We start from the raw sequence: 21,254 nt of genomic DNA, 5'->3' as shown, positions 1-21,254 counted from the left end.
TATGCAATAATGGGTTTGCAGTTCAGGAAAATTACGCTTTTTATAACTTTGCGACCCAACAAATAATTTTGTTTTATATCTAGGCTAGTTAAGGCTCTAGTTTATTCTAAATCCGCCCAATGGCAGCTTAACAAACTGTAAACCAATAAAATTGTTTGTAAGGTATAATTGTTTGTATGATATACAAAGCACCAGTTTCTTCATTCGGTTCGACCTCAGTTTTCCCGAATTTCAACATATCAGTGGAAAACGAGTAAAGAAATGTAGAGAAAAGGAGATAATCTTCCCCAAAATACTGTGCCCGTAGAGTGCCTGTGCCGACATCTGAATTAGCAAAATTGACTTTTACATTTTATTGCATAGACTAGGTATCAATTGAAGTGTCCAGTTTACTTGGGCTTCGTCGAAGATCGTTGCTCTAGTTCTTTCTTGATTGATTGGATATTTTTCGGGGCGTTTGCCCCTGTTTAACCCTGAAAAGATAATCGTAAAAGATAATCATTTTGACCCACGCAGTAGTAAAATCTCGAAGCCGGTTACACTTAGCTCAGAAACAAAATCGTCTCACGCAATAATTCAACAACATTGCTTGCTACAATTAAATAACGGCGTCTTGGCGTTGTTATTATTGCCATGTACGAACGCAAGCGTTTATCAGTGTTCAATCATTAATCCTTTAAATAGATATACAAGTGGTACACGATTTACTAAGCACTAGCACTAAACAAAACGCTGATTATATTCGCTGATCAACGGTTCTAGAATTTTTGAGCGTAACATGACGCGTTTAGTACTTCACTTGGCGTTCAATTGGAATCAAGTGCGGAAAAGAGGTCCATAGTTAATTTGGTTTTCATTGCAGTACAATCTTATGTAGCTTTCTACTTGTACAAATATTTCTAAGAACACCGGTAATCTTATTCATTGTAGAGTGTAACGTCTAACGTTCCTCTAAATAGCTTTTGTGTGCCAAATAGTTTCAATAGTTTCAAAATAGCAGTGCAGACTGCTGGATTTTTCTCAATCCTATCGAAGGCACTGCCAACAAACACCTTCTAGCTCTGTATACGCTGCTATTGGAATATACACATTTATTAAGGTATTTCAGCCTATGCATAATAAAATAATAATTCATTAATTAATATTACTTTTTCCGAATATTTCTTTAGAATAATACACAAGTATGTAATATTTCGCTACCGTAAAAACTATTGTGTCGCCACTGTTCAATCTGCTGTCTAGATTCTCAGAAGCAATGCTGCGTGGCATGGGGGCCATATATTCTAGTATATCCGGTCGCGGTTTCGGTGCCAATTCGGAAAACGAAACGGAAAACTACCAAAATTATCCGATGCACTGTCGGAAATCTGTCCGAAGAGTGTGTGTGTGTACTATGTACTATCAAAAAGCATCTCAACGTTTTGAAACTGATTATTGTTTACATTCTTTAGTGCTCGATAAATTTATACACTGCCTGCTGCGTCACTGTTGCCGCGATTTGTTTACTCTATAAGCATAGTACTAGAATAGTCCTCAACAGGATAGGTTTTATTTCATGAGATGAATTTTTTTCTGCTTTATTCTTGCACATAATTCGTCTATATACCATCGATATATCTATATAGCAAGAAAACAACATAGGATTATTCTTAATAGAAATTCGCGGAAACTATATACGCATTTTAAATACTCGAGACAACATTCTCGTATCTTTTCTGCATCCACTCTTACAGGCCCTAATAATCGTGCCAACTTCTCTAGCTAGCCATGTACCTGCCTGCTGTCACGTTGATTTTCACCCTATGCTAAATATTAAATAACCACGGAATTCTGTTGCTGCCCGCTGGCAGGACCGCCGGGAGTCTGCGTACCCCCGGTCGTTCCAGGCCCCATATCATGCTGCTGTGAGGGATCCAGCTCGCGGTACTTTCGGAACGTTTTCCATTCGCCCGTGTTGTAGTCAAGCGTGATAAGCGATTCCACCAGCATTAGCGCCTGTGTATCATCCGCCTGGAGCACCTTTTCCTGTGAAGACAGTGAATGTAAAGCATAAATTAGGAACGATTACAGTTGGCAGCTAATATGCTGGGTCAGAGTTATTTACATAGGGAATTTAACTTAGTTCCCGACATCCTGGAGATCAAACGGAAAATTGAGACACTTAGGAACAATCAAGCCGCAGTACATCAGACGGTCACCATATAGAGGAGCATCCAAAATTACTAAAATGCAAATTTCACATTCCGGACGTTTTCGTTTTTCATTTTCATTTCATTTTGCGGTAGATGGTGGTGCAATTGGAGTCAAGTCTGTCCAACCCCGATATTTAAGGAAGGATAATGGCTGACTGCCACTTACGGGACTGTATGAGAGCCATTGGAAGAAATTGGGGAAAGATTGGGAAGGTATTTAAACGTTTGAAGAAAAAATAAATAAATTATTAAATAATAATATTACAAAGAAAAAAAAACATATATCTAAACATATAAAAATGCAGCTCTGTCTGTCTGTCTGTCTGTCTGTCTGTCTGTCTGTCTGTCTGTCTGTCTGTCTGTCTGTCTGTCTGTCTGTCTGTCTGTCTGTCTGTCTGTCTGTCTGTCTGTCTGTCTGTCTGTCTGTCTGTCTGTCTGTCTGTCTGTCTGTCTGTCTGTCTGTCTGTCTGTCTGTCTGTCTGTCTGTCTGTCTGTCTGTCTGTCTGTCTGTCTGTCTGTCTGTCTGTCTGTCTGTCTGTCTGTCTGTCTGTCTGTCTGTCTGTCTGTCTGTCTGTCTGTCTGTCTGTCTGTCTGTCTGTCTGTCTGTCTGTCTGTCTGTCTGTCTGTCTGTCTGTCTGTCTGTCTGTCTGTCTGTCTGTCTGTCTGTCTGTCTGTCTGTCTGTCTGTCTGTCTGTCTGTCTGTCTGTCTGTCTGTCTGTCTGTCTGTCTGTCTGTCTGTCTGTCTGTCTGTCTGTCTGTCTGTCTGTCTGTCTGTCTGTCTGTCTGTCTGTCTGTCTGTCTGTCTGTCTGTCTGTCTGTCTGTCTGTCTGTCTGTCTGTCTGTCTGTCTGTCTGTCTGTCTGTCTGTCTGTCTGTCTGTCTGTCTGTCTGTCTGTCTGTCTGTCTGTCTGTCTGTCTGTCTGTCTGTCTGTCTGTCTGTCTGTCTGTCTGTCTGTCTGTCTGTCTGTCTGTCTGTCTGTCTTAATTGTACTTGAGGACGTAATATTCATGACACTTTTCGAGAATTTGCCGCAGTGTGAATATTTGGTCCGTTGTCGATCACCTATCCACAAAACCAACTTGATAACTTCCCACAAACCTTCGGGTGAACGGCGAGACACAGCGAAAGATGATCTAGGAGAGCACTAGACTGCGTTGAGAATCGTGTAGCTGTTCTGTATCTCACAGTCTGACTTTCAGCTGAACTAGACAGTAAACCAACCTAGCTTGATAAGCTCCACTGCGATGCCATCCTTTCCAGCTGATTCGTTGTTCTTGAACTGCTGTTTCTCCATTTCTCTCGAACCCGAATCTCCCTGGGACTACCGTTAGGCATTGCTTCGGGGAGCTGCACCCCCTCATTTTATAACTACTTAGTTAACTTCGTAAAGGCAAAGTTAGCTTTCACTGGCATTTCGATGGGTGTTCCATTGTTTGTGGTGCCTCTCGATCCAGCCGTCTATTTCCGGGATGAGTAATTGCGTCTATCTACTTTTGGTAGAATTCGACCATTCCCGCTGCCACGGGCCATCGAAGTTGACCTGCTGGTGTTCCGTATACCTGTTTTTACACGTTGGTCGAAGCACACTACGTCTTCGACAATGATGCTAATGGAATGATGCCCAGCCAGCCAGGACACATATTGCCCCGTATGACACGGCACATAAGCTTGTAGGTGCTTTCCAGTTTTCGGCGGTAACTAGATGTACCCAACGCTTTAGACCACACGGGTCCACTATACCTGAGTATGAGACTTTGTTCCGATTAACGCTTGTTAACTACGATGACCTCTATCTTATGGTGCGCTAACTCCACTTCCCTTTTTGTACATCCAACCCTCAACTACGCCTATGGACATCGCAGCTTTCAACTCGACCTTCGCAAAGCCCACAATCACCGCTCCCGATGAGAGCTTAAGCTCAGCACACCGTCATACATGGCATTCTAAAATGCAAATTTCACATTCCGGACGTTTTCGTTTTTCATTTTCATTTCATTTTGCGGTAGATGGTGGTGCAATTGGAGTCAAGTCTGTCCAACCCCGATATTTAAGGAAGGATAATGGCTGACTGCCACTTACGGGACTGTATGAGAGCCATTGGAAGAAATTGGGGAAAGATTGGGAAGGTATTTAAGCGTTTGAAGAAAAAATAAATAAATTAATAAATAATAATATTACAAAGAAAAAAAAACATATATCTAAACATATAAAAATGCAGCTCTGTCTGTCTGTCTGTCTGTCTGTCTGTCTGTCTGTCTGTCTGTCTGTCTGTCTTTCTGTCTGTCTGTCTGTCTGTCTGTCTGTCTGTCTGTCTGTCTGTCTGTCTGTCTGTCTGTCTGTCTGTCTGTCTGTCTGTCTGTCTGTCTGTCTGTCTGATTCATATAGGCTTGGAAACTACCGAACCGATCGGCGTGAAATTTTGTATATGAGCCGTTGAGAGCAAAAGTGGTACATGTGCCATTTTTACACTTTTTGGGTTTTTTGCATAAATCGATGCAGAACGCAATAATGTACTAGAATATGCAAGAAAAACCGAGATCTGATAACCTAAACCAAAATTATAGCCAAAACAATTTTTGGTGATTAACATAATCACCATTTCGTTGAGAGTAAAAGTGGTACATGTCCAATCTGTGCATGGTAGATGAATTGTAAGTCGAGAATCTTAGGATATCAAACAATCATGTCTTTAGCAAAGTTGGTCAAGTGATTGAATACTTTCCCATGAAGATCTGTCTGCTTTGGAATTTTCTCACTTGGCGCTAGTGTACCCGTGACTATTTTGTTACAGAAAGCATTTTACCCATTTCAGTATCAACTCGTATGCTGTTACCAAATACATATACACTAGCGCCACGAAGAGACAGAATTCCTTAACAAACAGATCATCATTCTATAGTACTCAATCACTTGGTTAACTCTGTTGAAAACATGAATGGTCCATGTCTTGAGATTAGAGAGCTATAATGCATCCTTCATGCTCACACTGGACAAGTACCACTTTTGCTCTCAACGTTTTCTGGTTGTCATTATTGTTCCCATAGAACAAAGGTGGTACATGTTTTTCCATTGAATTTTGTGTAAGTTTCACAACCAGAACTCGTTATGCTTTCATGTACAGTCTTTTGAAACCTTTCCAGCATTTAGTGCAGTTATGTTGGAGAAAATTGTTGAAAATAATTTACTATTTGTGTTTTCGTTTATTGCGTCTCCTGAAAAATTTACTTAATGGCACATGTACCACTTTTGCTCTCAACGGCTCATATAGGGGTTATAGGGGTCGGGAAAGGTGACTAAGATAGTTCGAGACCTCTCCCCCTTCTGAAAGGGAGGGGTCCCATACAAATGAAACACAAATTTCTGCACATCTCGTAAACTAATCAAGCAAATGGAACCGAATTTGGCAAGTGGATGTTTTAAGGAGTAAAAAATATGTCCATGTTGGTTCGACACCCTTCCCTCTTCTGTAAGGGAGGGGTCCCATACATATGAAACACAAACGCACATCTCGAAAACTAACCAAGCAAATGGAACCAAATTTGGCAAGTGGGTGTTTTTAGGAGTAACAAATATGTCCATGTTGGTTCGACACCCTTCCCTCTTCTGGAAGGGAGGGGTCCCATACAAACGAAACACAAATTTCTGCACATCTCAAGAACTAACCAAGTAAATATAACCAAATTTGGTAGGTAGATGTTTTCAGGGGTAACAAATATATCCATGATGGTTTGACATCCTTCCCTCTTCTACAAGGGAGGGGTCCCATACAAATGAAATACGAATTTCGCCCAGCTCAAGAACCAATCGACCAAATACAACCAAATTTGGTATGTGAATGTTTTTAGAGGTAACAAGTATGTCTATAGTGGTTCGACTCCCCTCCCTCTTCTGTAAGGGAGGACTTCAAAACAAATGAAACACAAACCTCTGCTTATCTCGAGAACTAACCAACTAAATGGAACCAAATTTGACAGGTGATTGTTTTTAGGGGTAACAAACATATCTATAATGTTTCGACACCCTTCCTTCTTCTGGCATGTCTCCAAATACCATTTCGAAATCCAAGATGGCGACTTCCCGTTTCTGAAAAATAGCGGGAAATGACCTTATACCACCAAACATGGGTATTTCCGGAATTGTTATGGTGCACTGAAGCCACAAATCGACCTCAGACAACATTTCGAATGTAAGATGGTGACTTCCGGTGTTTGGAAAACAGCCGAAAATGACCAAATAACACCCAATATGAGTTTCTTCAACCAGATTGACGCTAAGAGGCCAAAAATTGTCTCCTAATGCCAATATAATCCAAGATGGCGACTTCCAGTTTTTGAAAATCAGCGGCAAATGACCAAACACCACCCAATATGGGTATTTCCGGGATTGTTATGATGCGCTGAAACCACAAATCGACCTTAGACGACATTTTGTATTGTAAGATGGCGACTTCCGATGTCTGGAAAACAGCCAAAAATGACCAAATAACACCCAATATGAGTGTTTCTTCAACCAGATTGACGCTCAGAGGCCAAAAATTGTCTCCCAATGCCATTCTGAAATCCAAGATGGCGACTTCCGGTTTCTGAAAAACAGCGGCAAATGACCAAATACCACACAATATGGGTATTTCCGGGATTGTTATGATGCACTGAAGCCACAAATCGACCTCAGATAACATTTTGGATTGTAAGATGGGAACTTCCGGTGTCTGGAAAATAGCCGAAAATGATCAAATACTTCTTTAATTAGATTGACGCACGGAGGCCAGAAATTGTTCCCAAATGCCATTTTGAAATCCAAGATGGCGACTTCCGGTTTCTGAAAAACAGCGGCAAATGACCAGATACCGCCTAATATGGGTATTTCCGGAATTGTTAAGACGCACTGAAGCCACAAATCGACCGCAGACAACGTTTTGAATTGTAAGATGGCGATTTCCGGTGTATGGAAAACAGCCGAAAATGACCTAATACCACCCAATATGGATATTTCCGGGATTGTTATGATGCACTGACGCCACAATTCGACCGCAGACCAGAACCAGACCATTTCAACCAGAATGACGCTCAGAGGCCAAAAATTGTCTCCTAATGCCATTCTGAAATCCAGGATGGCGACTTCCGGTTTCTGAAAAACAGCGGCAAATGACCAAATACCACCCAATAGGCGTCGTACACAAATTACGTAACGTATGAAGGGGGAGGGGGGATGAGTCTGCGTTACTTATTGTTACATAGGGGGAGGGGGTATAAGTCTGCGTTACTTATTGTTACATAGGGGGAGGGGGGTAGTTGAGCCCGTTACGTAACTGAGATGTTTGCTCAAAATTGCAAATTTGGAGGGGGGGCAGGTTGTCCAGCGTTACGTAACCATAGAGGGGGGGTCATATCTAACGTTACTTATCGTTACATAGGGGGGGGGGAGGGGGTCTGAAATCTAGGTTTTTAGCGTTACGTAATTTGTGTACGATGCCATATGGGTATTTCCGGGATTGTTATGATGCACTGAAGCCACAAATCGACCTCAGACAACATTTTGAATTGTAAGATGGAAACTTCCGGTGTCTGGAAAACAGCCGAAAATGATCAAATACCACTCAATATGAGCGTTTCTTTAAGCAGATTGACCGCACGGAGGGCCGAAATTGTTTTGAAATCCGAGATGGCGACTTCCGGTGTCCGGAAAACAGCCTTAAGTGACCAAATACCACCCAATATGAGTATCTCTGGAACGAGAATTAAGCTGAAAATTGACCTCAGACACCATTATTAATTGTAAGATGGCTACTTCCGGTTTCTAGAAAACAACCAAAAATGGCCGATTTTCATACAAAATGAGTATCTTCGGAACCAGAATGATACACAGGAGCTAGAATCGACCACAGACACCATTTTGAATTCGAAGATGGTGACATCCGGTTTCTGGAAAACAGCCGAAAATGACCAAATAACACCCAATATGGGTGTTTCTCAAACTAGAATGACGCTCAGGGGCCAGAAATTGTCTCCAAATGCCATTTTTAAATCCAAAATGGCGACTTACGGTTCCGGATCACCGGATCCAGAATGGTGCAAGGAGCTATAAATTGACCTTAGACAACAGTTTGAATTGAAAAATGGCAACTTCTGAAAAACATCCGCAAATAACCGAATACTACTACATATGGATAAGTCCGTAATCGAAATTGTAAAGAAGCCAAGCATTGACCCTGGACACCATTTTGAATCAGAAGATGACCACTTTCAGTTTCTGGTAAACAACGAAAATAACTGGAATGCACCCAATATATATCCGGAATAGAGGTCATGTACAAAAGCCAAAAGTTGAGGATGTTGCCATTCCGATAAAACCAATTATTTTTAAACGATATAATCCAATCGCAAGGAATCAATAAATTTGAAATGTTTAAAATTATTAAATTAAACACTAAAATGGGCGGGACGAAGTTTGCCGGGTCAGCTAGTAAATAAATAAATTTAAAAAATAAATAAATAAGTAAATATATAAATAAATAAATAAATGAATAAATAATTTAAAAAAAATAATAATAATAAATATAAAAGTAAATAAAATAATAATAATAATAATAAAACATGACAAGAAATACATTCTTTTGTTTTTTTGTGGGATTACTGGCTGGGCGGGTCAAGCGCTCGAAGCTCCAGGCCCGAGTCATCAAGTCAGAGAGTCTCCAAAAATCATTTCCGCCTGATGAAACAAGCCTACACCTGCTTTGAAAGACACAGCGAATTGATTTCGGAGGCTCCCCGACCAAAAGGTCGACGGGCAATTGGTGTTGAGCGCAAACGCAACATATGAAAAACAATATATGTCAACATGAGATTACTGAAGAGAAACAGTTTAGTTTTTTTTTTATTCTCGCTTATTTTCCGTCGGTCTATTTCCGCCACTGTTGTGGCCAATTACCGACGCCCAGGGAGGCGACTCCACACCCAGGTCCCTAACTCACGACCCGTTTATTAACGGACCGGCGCCAACGGCTTTACTTCCTCATGCGATGGAAGGCGTGATCCCAGAGATTTTTCGCCTCAGAAAATCTCCCGGTGTCGGCTAGGATTGAATCTAGACCAGTTGGGTTGGTTGTGAGTGGATCACGCCACCTCACAACCATCGACACCTATGTCGGCGGTGGGATTCGAACTCAGGCGTCGAGCGTGGTTGGCGGAGACGTTACCAACCACACTAGGCTAGTTGGAAATAATAATAATCATAATAATAATAATAAAAAATTCTACAAACTTGGTTGTGGTGTTACTTTCTTCTTTTTATCTGCCTTGGTTCTGGTGTTTGTTTGGATCGGTTATGGTTGGTTGTGTTGTCTCTTTATTTTATTTGCCTGTCCTGATTTGGCGATTATCGAAGAAATTCATCCGTTTCCGTTTCTAAGTGTAAATCCGTGAATGATAAATTGTTGACTCTCACCGATATCGTACTCATTTTATCGTGTGAGAGGTCAGAAAAAAATGACAAGAGAAAAGAAAAAAAAGAAAAGGAATAAAAATTTGTTTTAGTGTAACAATATATATGAAGAAAAAAAAACCTTTCATACATACATACATAAACACATAAAAAGAAACAGATAAACATACACAAATACATCAGAGTAGGGCTCCGATTTGTGAAAAAAGAGAAAAAGAAAAAAAATTAAACTTGATGGCAGAAAGCCAGAACCAAGGCCTGGTCTCCCCGCTTCAAGCGGGGCCTAAAAACAATCCCAAGCCCATCGGAAGTCGATCGGTCCCGCCCCCGCACCACAAACCCGCATAAACACCTATACGAAAGAAAGAATAGAACTGACACATAAATACTAAACCAAGACGTGATGCGCAGAGTGAGATCGAAAACTCCTGTAAAACCGTTGAATTGAGGCTGCAATGAAAACAATCTTGAGCTTAATATTTCGTACGAAATGTGTGTTGTACTTAGAATGCATTTTTTTGAATCACACACAATTGTAGTTCAACGAAATGTCTTTAAGTTGTGGTCAATATTGCGAGTGAGGCATTGGAACTCAAACGTTGCGAGTACACACTTAAAAATTTATTTATTCTCACAAAGTTCATGACACCTTCCAGTGCGTACTTGAAGTTATGCGAAGTTAAATCTGATTAGCAGAACTGTTCAAATTAAATAAAACATTAGCAGATGGTTGCCGGGTTTATTGCTTTTCTCTTTGCGCACCTCGCTTTAAAACACATACGATTGTTTCTACTACTACGGCTACTACAACTGCACAGAATTAGGAAGTATGTAATTATCATATTCTAGATGAGAACAGAGCTTGCACAATGTGGTCTGGTCAACGTGTGAAGAGAATTCACCAAAACTATTAACAATTAATATTGTCATGAATCCTCCCCACATAGGAGACTGCCGAGATCAGAGTAGGAAGGCTACAACATAGGTATCTGACTCTCATGGTCTCCCTAAGCTCCCATCCGCCACCTGGAAGCACGCGCCCTTGGGCTGTCAAAGCTGAAACAACTTTGTGGCTCTATCTTGAGGGGTTCTGTAAAGCTATAAGAACCCAAGATTGGAGCTCAACCACCAAGCCCAGGGCATTTCATATTCCGGACGTTTTGCGCACAATTATATTAGCTTCCTAAAACTGAAAGAGTACATAATTGATTTACACCCTACATTCCGTTCAGTATTTGTTTGAGTCATTGAAAGCATATTTCATATTTTGAGGAGTAGAAAAAACTTGCACGATTCAATCTGTAGTTCGAACCAGGATCATAAAAATGGGTCAAACCACGATCAGCATGGTTCGAACCTGGATCATCATTTTTCTGTCATTAAATATCGAAAAGTAAATCAAAGTGTGTTATCACATTAGAAATCGATTTTGATACATAACTGCCATCATTTATTAGAAACGCTGAGATCAACTCAAGTGTATCATGAAAAACGCTGAAACTAGTTCGAACCAGGATCAAACACCCTACTTAGACTTCGCAGCCAACTGTTTAGTGTACAGAAAATTTGCGGGGCTAGCATTATGATCATACTGACACTAACTTGTTAGGCCAGCATCGTACCTCGAGATCATCTAAGAGCCCCCACCCCCGCATGACAATTTTTTTTTCTGCAAATTTTATAATCAAAAACATACCTTGTCTCATAGATAAACAAAAAAGACAAGAAAGTAATAAAATGACCTTAAACAGACAAAACAGTGATAAAACGGAACAATTAAAAATATACAATTTTTTTTTCTTAGTTTCGTAGCTTGCCTTGACCCCCTCCCCCTCCCCCTCGTCACATTTCATCACAAAACTGCAAACCCCAGCCCTATTCCCCTCGAATGCTACGTAATTTATGGATGTTCCCTAATGCACGACTCCGGTTCTCCGGATAAACTGACACGACTTATCAAAACTACCTTGGATCAAGTGACGTGTTACGTGTGCGTATCAGGGACACTCTCGGATTCCTTCGAAGCGCACAGAAGTTAGAGACAAGAAGATGGACTGTCCTGCACGTTGTTCAACATTGCTCTTGAGAGTGTCATCCGACGAGCGGGCAACGAAACGAGAGGCATGATTTTCAGCAGAGGTAATCAACCCGACGTTGTTACGACTTTGCGACGGCGGAGGCAATCTACGCCAGACTAAAAGTAGAGGGTAGAGTAAGAGTTGCACTACAGAGGAAGAGGCTCGAGAGAAACCGACATTCGCCTCCAACGGACGGTGATCATGGACAGCGATGAACTGGAAGTGGTAGTTGAGTCCGTATACTTGGGACTTCTGGTAACCGTTAACAATAACACAAGAGTGGAGATTCAACGACATACGACGGTGATCATGGACAGCGATGAACTGGAAGTGGTAGTTGAGTCCGTATACTTGGGACTTCTGGTAACCGTTAACAATAACACAAGAGTGGAGATTCAACGACATATTCAAGCTGGAAATCAGACCCTCGCAGAACGCTTCGATTCGGGAGCATACGACGCCGCACGAAACTGACGATGAACAACAGCCTTATTAGACCAGCAATTCTCTATGGACTTGAAACCATGACGCTGCTCACGGAGGACATACACTGGCAGTAATTGAACGGAGTGTTGCGGAAAATACTTGGTAAGAACAAACCGCGGAGAGTGGCGTAGGCGTATGAATCACGATCCCATTGTGCACCTGACGAAGGTCGGAAAGCTGCCGGACATTTCGTGAGGATGATTCTTCTTCCCCACTGGCAATAAAAACAGAGGCCCAACGTGCTAGGTGGCCAGGTTGAAGTGGATCTGTGAGTGTTAGGGCACCTAGAAAATTGGCGACGAGTAGCCCAGGACCGAGTGGAGGAAAATTCTCGATACGGCACGAGCCACCACGGCTCTGGGCTGCTGAAGTACGTAAGGTTTAAAAAATTATTCATTATGTTAGCTAAATATTTTCGAAAAAGATTAAAGAGTAGAGTTTTATTTTCATATGCGAATCAAAATTTAAATCAGAAATAAACAAGGAAAAATAAATTTCGGGATTCGCAAAAACATGGTTCATAATTTACTGGCGATTGTTACAGCATTTTGAGAAAATAACTGAGCCAAAACATTGAAGACGGAACTATCATCATCAGTAGAAGCAAAAGAATGGGCGTCGACAGAAAGTCAAAATTATCGACGTAAATCTTTCTCTTTCGCTATTCAATCCATCCACATTCTACGTGGACAGCTTTGAGAAAAGGGAGAATTTAAGAAGTTTCCACCCGTTTCATACAAATTTTTAGAACTTATTTAGACAGCTGTTCAAACCACGTAAAGAATTTGCGGGTGAATCCAATGAGACTTTTCAAATTTCGGACTGACACTCATCAGTGGAACGTAATATATTGCTTCTAACAGTACTAACACATCTTGCCACATACCTTGCTCTCGTTCAGTTTGATGGTCACAACATTCTCCGGATTCGGACGCGGATTGTCCCGATAGCCTGCCATGAAACCGAGAATCAGTGCTTTCTCCAGACGGGTCACCCGGTTGGCTCGTTTGAACATATCGTGCGCCTCCATGACATGCTTGTTCTACGGAAAATAGCAATAAGTTATAAAAAAACCGCACCTATCCGAATCGACAACACTTACCGAAAGCGAGAGTCCTTTTCGGGTACCTTGCTGTTGCGCCTGCTGTTGTCCAACGGTGACTGTGTTCTGCTGTTGAATGGTGACCGTAGCACCTTGCTGCTGCTGCTGTTGACCAATTTGCGTTCGCTGGATCTGGATTTGCTGCGGTTGCTGCTGTTGGTTAATGGTGCGTTCTAAAATAAAGTACCGATAAACATTATTTTTCTTTACTTTTATGCTATACAGTACTCACCTTGCTGCGGCTGTTGCACCAACTGTATAGTAGTGCCACCTGCTCGGGGTGCTCCCGCTGCTTGGAATTGTATCGTATGCTGCGGCTGTTGCTGAATTTGCTGTTGCTGTTGTTGCACTTGCTGCTGCTGTGGAATCTGTGTAATGATTGTCCGCGTTTGCGGCTGCTGTTGCTGCGGCTGACCTTGTATCGTTTGCACCAACTGTGGTTGTTGACCAGGCCGCTGAATTAGTGTGAGACCTTGTGGAAGAACTGTAGTCTGAAGGTTGTTACTGGTTGTCCCGCCGACGGGTCGAATGATAGTCATCGTCTGAGGTGACGTTTTGATTTGCTGCTGCTGATGTTGGATAAGATGCTGCTGCTGTTGTTGCTGTGCTTGCTGCTGGGAAATGTTGGTTATCAGAGCAGGGATTGTGGTCGTCTGCTGTGGTTGTTGCTGCTGCTGAGACTGCTGAATTACGACCGGTGTTAGGGCTGGGATGTTTTGATGTAGTGAACTAGTCGGAACAAGCGCTGGAATTTGACTCAATTGAGTTTTCGTGTCCGGTTCTGACTTAACTAATCCGGGCGGGCCTCCACTGGTGAGAATTGTTGCACCTCCTAAACCGGACATATTTTGAAGTGGGATTTGTTGGTAAACCGTGTTACCAGATGGATCCACCGTACGAAGAAGGACTCCTTTCTGGTTCAACACGTTCGGGATGTTGGCTGAGTTGGTGAGGAAAATGGTTTTTCCTTTCACATTCGGAGACATCACCACTTGAGCATATTTTGGCTGTTGGGTGGTTCCTGTTATGATAGAAGTAGTTTGTATGGTTTGCTGGTTTTGCTGTTGATATTGCTGCTGTTGCAGAATTTGCGCCACTGAAGTGGCATTCATACTGTTGCTGTTAGTTTGAGGGTTCTGGGCCGTAATAGTAATGGTTCGTTTCTGCGGCGTCGTCGGTTGTTGTTGAATTTGAACCTGTTGTTGCTGTTGTTGTTGTTGCTGCTGTTGCTGGATAGTTTGAATATTGAGAATGGTTGGCTGCGCTCCAGACCCAGGATGCTGGGTTGAGATAAGCGGAGGAATGTTTTGTAACAGCTGGTTGTTACTCAGGGAAACTGTTGGGGCCGTTTTAATTTGAACAATTCGAGTGGGTGTATTGGGTTGCTGTATTTGTTGTTGCAGCTGCTGCTGTTGTTGCTGAGTTTGAAGCAGCTTCTGGGCCTGCAGTAACTGCTGCTGATGCTGAGCACGTGAGATGGTGGTTGTAAGCGTAGGATTAACAGATGCATTAGCATTTGTCACTATTCTTTGGATGTTGATTTGCTTGCCGGGTGGAGACGTATTCAGAACGTATGACTGAAGGGCTGGCTTCTGCTGGATGATGGTTGATCCGGCAGCGGCTACCGTCGTGTTCGGCTGAACCTGCTTAGTAGTAAATAGAATATTTCCACCTTGATTGATAATAGTGGTTGACTTTGGGATTGACGTTTGAATTGTTCCAGGTTGTATAGTCTTTGACGAGATTATCTCGATTTTTGGGGATTTCGTTCCTATCGAACTGCCAGTCAGGTTCTGCTGTTGCATCATTTGTACTGTACTTGGAACGGTAGGAAGTTGCTGCTGTTGATGGGACTGCGTTTTAATCTGCGTTGTTGCAGGAAGCGTTACAGTTCGAACCAATGACGGAGGATTGGAGATCGATATTGGAGCAGGAGACATATTTGATTCGGTTTTAATGGTGATCTTTTGCGCTTGAGGCGTCGTGTACGCTAAAGGTGGCACCGGAGGCACTGTCGTCTGCAGGAGAGGAGTAGATGAAACAATGGGAATGGACTGAACCGAACTGCTTAAAATTGGTTCCTGTTTGATCTCTTGCTTCATTTCCTGTTTCATATCTAACTGCTGAGGTGGTTGTTGCTGAGCTTGAAGAGACTGCTGTTGGACAGTACTATTTCCTACAGTGTCTTTTACAGTAGCCGTTGGCATCGGTGTCGCAGGTTGGCTGTAAACCGTACTAGCAGTCAATCCAGCTGCATAATCGGGTGTTGTAGTCGTAGCAGTAGGTGTCGTAGGAGTAATAATGATTGGTTTGATATCCTGGTTGGCCTGCGCGGTTGCTTGTTCCGCGGCTTTTTTCTGTTGTTCTTCTCGCTCCTGTTCCCGTTTCCGCTTCTTAGCAGCAGCATAACCGAGTGGTTGCTCTCCTATTTCAAGCAGCTTAACTCCACCTTCTTTTCGACCAGCTGGAGTTCGACTGAGGCTAGGTCTGTTTTGTCCTTGAGATGAAGGTGGTGAACGGAAACCGCCAGTTGGAACCCGCGAGGGAATACCTTTCAGTGGTGTTGTATCAGTCATTTTGCGTGGAATTCCTCGCGATCTCAAAGGCACTGTCGGTGCGGAAATTTTCTTCAGACAACTTTGTGCATCGGATGATTTTTGTAACAACTCTGCCCGTAAGTTTGCACTCTTCGGTTTCCGCTTCAGTGTGAAATGCTTAACTGGGGTCGATTGCTGCCCTACCACTGACACAAGGGCCGATTTGTTGAGATATTGGCATTCGAGCGGCAAGAGTCCCAGGTCGGCATTTTTTACCACTAATCGGCGCAATTCGTTCACCATGTCGGTAAAGATTGGCCGCGTTTCTTCGTAATCGGAGATTTCCGTGTTCAACGATCCAGTCGTCGGAAGGGTTTTGATGGTTTCCGCCACCATAGATACCCATAGTTCTGAATCAAGGCCTGCAACTTCGATCACTTCTTCGAGCTCTGTTTTCCACTACAATAAACAAAAAAGAAATCATGACTCTCCATATCAAATTCTAACAACATGAATCAAGAAAACATTAGAATACGTTTACAGAAGAAATAAACAAAACAAACCACAGATGCAATTTTGTGGCTGCCATCGGAAAACAAATTTGCGCAAAAACAATCGGTAAAAATGCCATAACAAAACATTCGGTGCTCTCCGGTTAGTCGCTGTCCCGTTCTGTGCCATGTACTGGCGGTTCGCTCATCCATCCCATTCACGCATATCACCAAACCACCGCTTACCACTACATCGATCGGACGTTTGTCCCGTCCGTTTGCCTGCACACCAGTGCGGTTTTCTGGCTGAAGTAGCCCTACTTTTTGCTTACCTCTTCGACTATCCTCCGCGGAATATGGAAGAAACTTAGCAGCAGTTTCAGCTTCACCTGTGTCTGCAGATCCGGAAAACACTCCTTGATGTTCCGCAGAACTTCCTTATTCAGCTGTGATATGATAGAACCGCTAATCCACGAGTCGTTCGACGTACCAAGCTTATTGTGTAGCCACAGAGAAATGTCGCTATCCCGCACGTTCGCCATCTTGAATAAAAACTGTGACGACTAGCAATGGGCAAAATCGATCCGATTTTCACAAAATCGATCTTTTCGGGCCGATTCATCGATTTTTTGAATCGATTTCTCTGCGCGCGATCTTCTACTGAATCGATCCTTTGGATGGCAAGATCGTTTTGTTTTTTCGCCTAAAAAATAAATGTGTGCAAAACGGATTGAAGACAATAGTGATTGCATTTATTGTTGCTAACGTAATCTGCGGCCGAATTCCGAGAACACTTTGTTTTGAAGAGAAGAAAGTTTCTTCATTGATAGTATACAAAATTTTTTTCTTCTCCGAAGAAGTGTGTGCTCGGAACTCGGACACTGATCTGAAAAATGTGTCAATTTTTTACCGGGATGACCATAGTTGAAGAATGGGCTAAAGTTCAATAGACATGAAACCGAGGAAAACGCATTTCAAATGTTTTTGCTGGTTCAAACAATTGTCTACGTCCATGACAACTTTTTTCATGAGTATGTCACCACCCCCACAAGGTTCCAGAATATCCAGCTTTCCACGAACGGTAATGGCGGATAGGGCACGCTGCCCATTTTGACGTTTTCTGTAGGTCAGGGAAGCTGGATAACCTTGTCGTCGAGCTGAAAAAGAGCAATCCGCAGCCAAATTGAGTCCCTCCAGTATTTTTAACGCAGTAACCATTTTTTTGCCTTTGTAAACGCGACATCAATAGACAAACCCGTATGCAATTTGGCTAATACGCATGCGTTGTAAAATATATATCAAGGATTAGGGGTGGGTGAAACGGCTCTTTTGCAAGAGCGGCTCTGAACTGATTCATGGTTCACAATGATTCACGAGCGTTGACAGTTCGTGTTGTCTCGGTAAACTTCGGGTTCACGCGAACCAAACAGTTCTGCTGCGCCCAAAGAACCGTGGTTCTTTTTCGTGAGCTGTTCGTTCTTTCGCTCTTTTCTAAGAACCGGTTCATATGAACGGCTCGTGTTGTCTTGGTAAACTTCGGGTTCACGCGAACCAAACAGTTCTGCTGCGCCCAAAGAACCGTGGTTCTTTTTCGTGAGCTGTTCGTTCTTTCGCTCTTTTCTAAGAACCGGTTCATATGAACGGCTCGTGAGCCGTTCGCCCATCCCTACACACCAAAATCTGAAAAGAATTTTCAGCAAAAAATAATACTGAAAAAAATCAGTAAAAATATTCTTGCTGATTATCAGTATTCAGAATTCTGTTTGCCGGAAATCAGCAAATTGCTGGTAATTGCTGAATTTCTGGCAACTTCATCCGTCAAACTGTCAGAACAATCGCCATTTTGTACGTAAAAAGTTAACAAAACTATAGAGAAAAAAAAATGAGCTTATAAGCGTATGAACCATGGATGCGGAACTTAAAAAAGCATTGCATGCGCTTAAATAGAATAATTGTGATATAAAGAATATGTGTGATAAGTTAATTTTCAGTCTTTTCTAGGAGTTTGGGAATATGGGCAATATAGGTTATGGTTATGTCGATGGGCTACAAAGACATTTATAAGTTCATATCGATAATTTAGATTTAAAGTCAGATAACTTTAAAATAAATATTCGCAATGTAGAACATTTGTTTTAGTAAAATAACAAAAAACAAAAGAACGTTCTGTGTGTTGTCTAACTTTTGCTGAGATACATCAGCAAATTCATGTCAAATGCTCAAATGCTGAACAGGCAGCAATGTATTTAAACAACTGATTTTCAGCAAAATGGTGTCAAAAATTTGACGTTTCGATTTGCTGATCGTTTCAGCGAGAAGGTTTGCTGATATCATAGCTGATTTTCCAGCATGTAGAATATCAGTAAAATTTTGCTGGTTTCCAGCAATAAAAATTTAGTGTGTAGCGAGGATGAAAAGAACGACGAGATAAGTTTGCACCTCGAACTGAATATATATTACCGACCACAAGACCGCCTCGAAAGTTTGACATATATTGGCGTTGACGGTGTTGCTGATATTTGTTTGGTTTCTGCGTGCGAAAAAGAAAGAAGTAAATATTTTTGCTTTTGTCATCACGCACATTTTGACAATTACATACGAGAGTTCACGTAGGTGCGAACAGCCTTCGAAATCTCTTTCAACGCGAATAAACCGAATTGTATACAATCATTACTAACTGATTGGTGTAGATTGGGGTGGCAATGGACTTTGACAGTTTTATTTAGAAGTAGTGTTCAATGTTCACAGTTAGCAAAATTTCGATTTTTTGGATAACATCCGACCTCGACGTTCTATGTATTTCTAATAACCCGTTCACATGATGTAATATGGCTCATCTTGATTTCAAATCCCATACTCCAAATTTTCCGTTAAAACTAGATTTATGTATGTTTCAAGATACGCGATATCACGTGATATCTGCTATAGTGTGAACAAGGCATAAGACTTTTGGCATCAAAAAAAACTATTACACCCAACGCAAACGGGGAACATTTTATTACTTTAGGGCAATTTTTTATTACTTATTGTGTCTTATGACTGCGCATTATACACAAATAGTAACAAACAAAAAGTAATAAAAATTATGACGGCCACACGCTTGTATGTGTTTCTGGAGGAGAACATACAGCCAAGCACCCACCGCAATGCATGTGTTAGCAAGACTTCACTCGCTGCATTTGTATTGATGCAACGATCAGATTCATTTTTGCTTCCCTTCATCCACACATAATGGGAATCTCACCCGTCAACCTCAAATGTCTAATTAGAAACACTTTCGTTTCGTCCCCCAGTGTTTACATGAAATGGAAATATGTAATACTGTCTGACCAGAGTTGCCGAAGTTGCGAATATTGTCTGGATAGGCACGAGTATTGTATTTTCAAACAGGTGCAAATGAGTTTCCATGAACCAATGAGTATGTGTTTTAGATATCTTGCAGGAAAGCGAATGTTTTTGTTTTTCTCTAACGCAGTTTACAGATCGTGATGTCATTTAAAGACGCATTTCAAGTCTTTGAAATCATCAACGTTTGCATACTCTATGACGGGGAAAATGCTGCTTGGCAGCTCTTATCATATTTTTTCTCTACTCCGTATGCGAACTAATACACGCACACCGGATGAATTGGAGATTGAAGAAACTTGTAACATGTGCAACATATGCGACGGTGTGTGATTTTTTTTTTGCTTGAGATGGAAAGTAAGCAGTTTTCGACAGAAAAAATCTTGCATGTGGTTGAAACGATCATTATTAGATAGTCGTACTCCCGTAACACGTGCTAAATTTATGTCAGTATGTGTTGTTACTTGACTGGGGAAGAATTTTATAGCCTTTAAAGTAATAGCACAGACTAACAGACATAACACTTCGGACAAATTTTCAATAAAATCATCGTTTGGATGATTCCAGTACTTTACGTTAGTAACACTAGCACCATCTGCTGTCGTGTTCGCGCTGCGTCATGTATTTCGACATCAGCGCCAGCGTTACTGCATGTGTCAAATGGGAAACTACAAAATATGTATGAGATTGCATGACAGCGCCCCAGACGACGTTTTCGCGCGATAACTGTTATTTGATTGACAATTTGAATTGAACGTTTTTTGTGACGATGGAGCTAGGTTCCAGTGTTACGTCTGTTAGTCTGTGGTAATAGGTTTGTTACCCAAGAGGCAATTTTGCGCTATTGCTTCTAAAGTAATAAGGAAAAGTTTTGCGAGTACAAACTGTTCTTTTATTCAGAAGTCGAGAAAGTGAAATTTAGACCAAATACTCCTAAATTCCGATTGAGCTGAAATTTTGCATTGCATTGGATATTGAATTTACCATTTTGGATATTAGCCAACATTATTTCATATTTGCTACCTCTGCAAGTGCACTTTTTGAAAATTGGCTTCCGTAGGGACGTTGTTTACTATCGTTATGGGTGTTTACTATCAAGCACCAATATTTTTATTTTGGTAGAAAAGGCATATGCGCTTATTTTTCAACTATGAGTAGCGGGGTACTCGTTAACTCAAATCTTGCAAAAGATGAATTAAATGTTCGTGCATATGCCGTGCTGCATTCTGTTCTGCATGGTATCGCGCTCGCCATTTTTGTTTATTTGAGTTTGTGCTGCGGATGTTCCGATTTTTTTATGAATTGGGTTGTTCAGCTATATAAGTTTTTTCTATCATCTGAAAGATCTGAATTTTCTAAGTAAAACGTGATTTAAAAAAATATATCATTGTCCTTCGCTTTTTAAATCACGATTTGAAACTGCTTGAAATTTGCTCGAAACCGCTACAATGACCGATCGCCCAACTACCAACTGTCATTGTAGCGATTTAGAGCTTTTGTTTTTTTCTTAAAAACCGAAGGAAAATGATATAAAGTTTTGAAAAATCACGTTTTACTTAGAAAGTTACACTCTTTTGGATGAT

General features: G+C 41.5%; 1 protein-coding gene across 1 annotated transcript; it reads right to left on the bottom strand.

Annotated features, from left to right (window-relative positions):
* Positions 1 to 1,053: 1,053 nt before the first annotated feature.
* On the bottom strand, positions 1,054 to 16,884 carry LOC129731257 (negative elongation factor A). The gene is made up of 5 exons (XM_055691114.1): positions 16,659 to 16,884; positions 13,531 to 16,294; positions 13,299 to 13,471; positions 13,083 to 13,238; positions 1,054 to 2,025 (listed from the first exon to the last, which is right to left on the bottom strand). The coding sequence occupies exons 1-5, from the start codon at positions 16,866 to 16,868 to the stop codon at positions 1,813 to 1,815; spliced, it is 3,516 nt and encodes a 1,171-aa protein (XP_055547089.1). The 5' UTR covers positions 16,869 to 16,884; the 3' UTR covers positions 1,054 to 1,812.
* Positions 16,885 to 21,254: the final 4,370 nt, after the last annotated feature.

Source organism: Wyeomyia smithii, chromosome 1, assembly GCF_029784165.1.
Source record: "Wyeomyia smithii strain HCP4-BCI-WySm-NY-G18 chromosome 1, ASM2978416v1, whole genome shotgun sequence".
In the NCBI taxonomy this organism is placed as follows: Eukaryota; Metazoa; Arthropoda; class Insecta; order Diptera; family Culicidae; genus Wyeomyia; species Wyeomyia smithii.
This window is presented reverse-complemented; position numbering and strand designations above follow the sequence as displayed.

What these genes read in the sequence shown, in the direction of transcription:
- LOC129731257 (XM_055691114.1), bottom strand. Translation starts at nt 16,868, where the DNA reads ATGGCGAACGTGCGGGATAGCGACATTTCTCTGTGGCTACACAATAAG. An exon ending in GGTGCAACAGCCGCAGCAAG is followed by an intron (nt 13,472 to 13,530) that starts GTGAGTACTGTA and finishes ACTTTATTTTAG; the next exon opens with AACGCACCATTAACCAACAG. An exon ending in TCAAACTGAACGAGAGCAAG is followed by an intron (nt 2,026 to 13,082) that starts GTATGTGGCAAG and finishes CTGTCTTCACAG; the next exon opens with GAAAAGGTGCTCCAGGCGGA.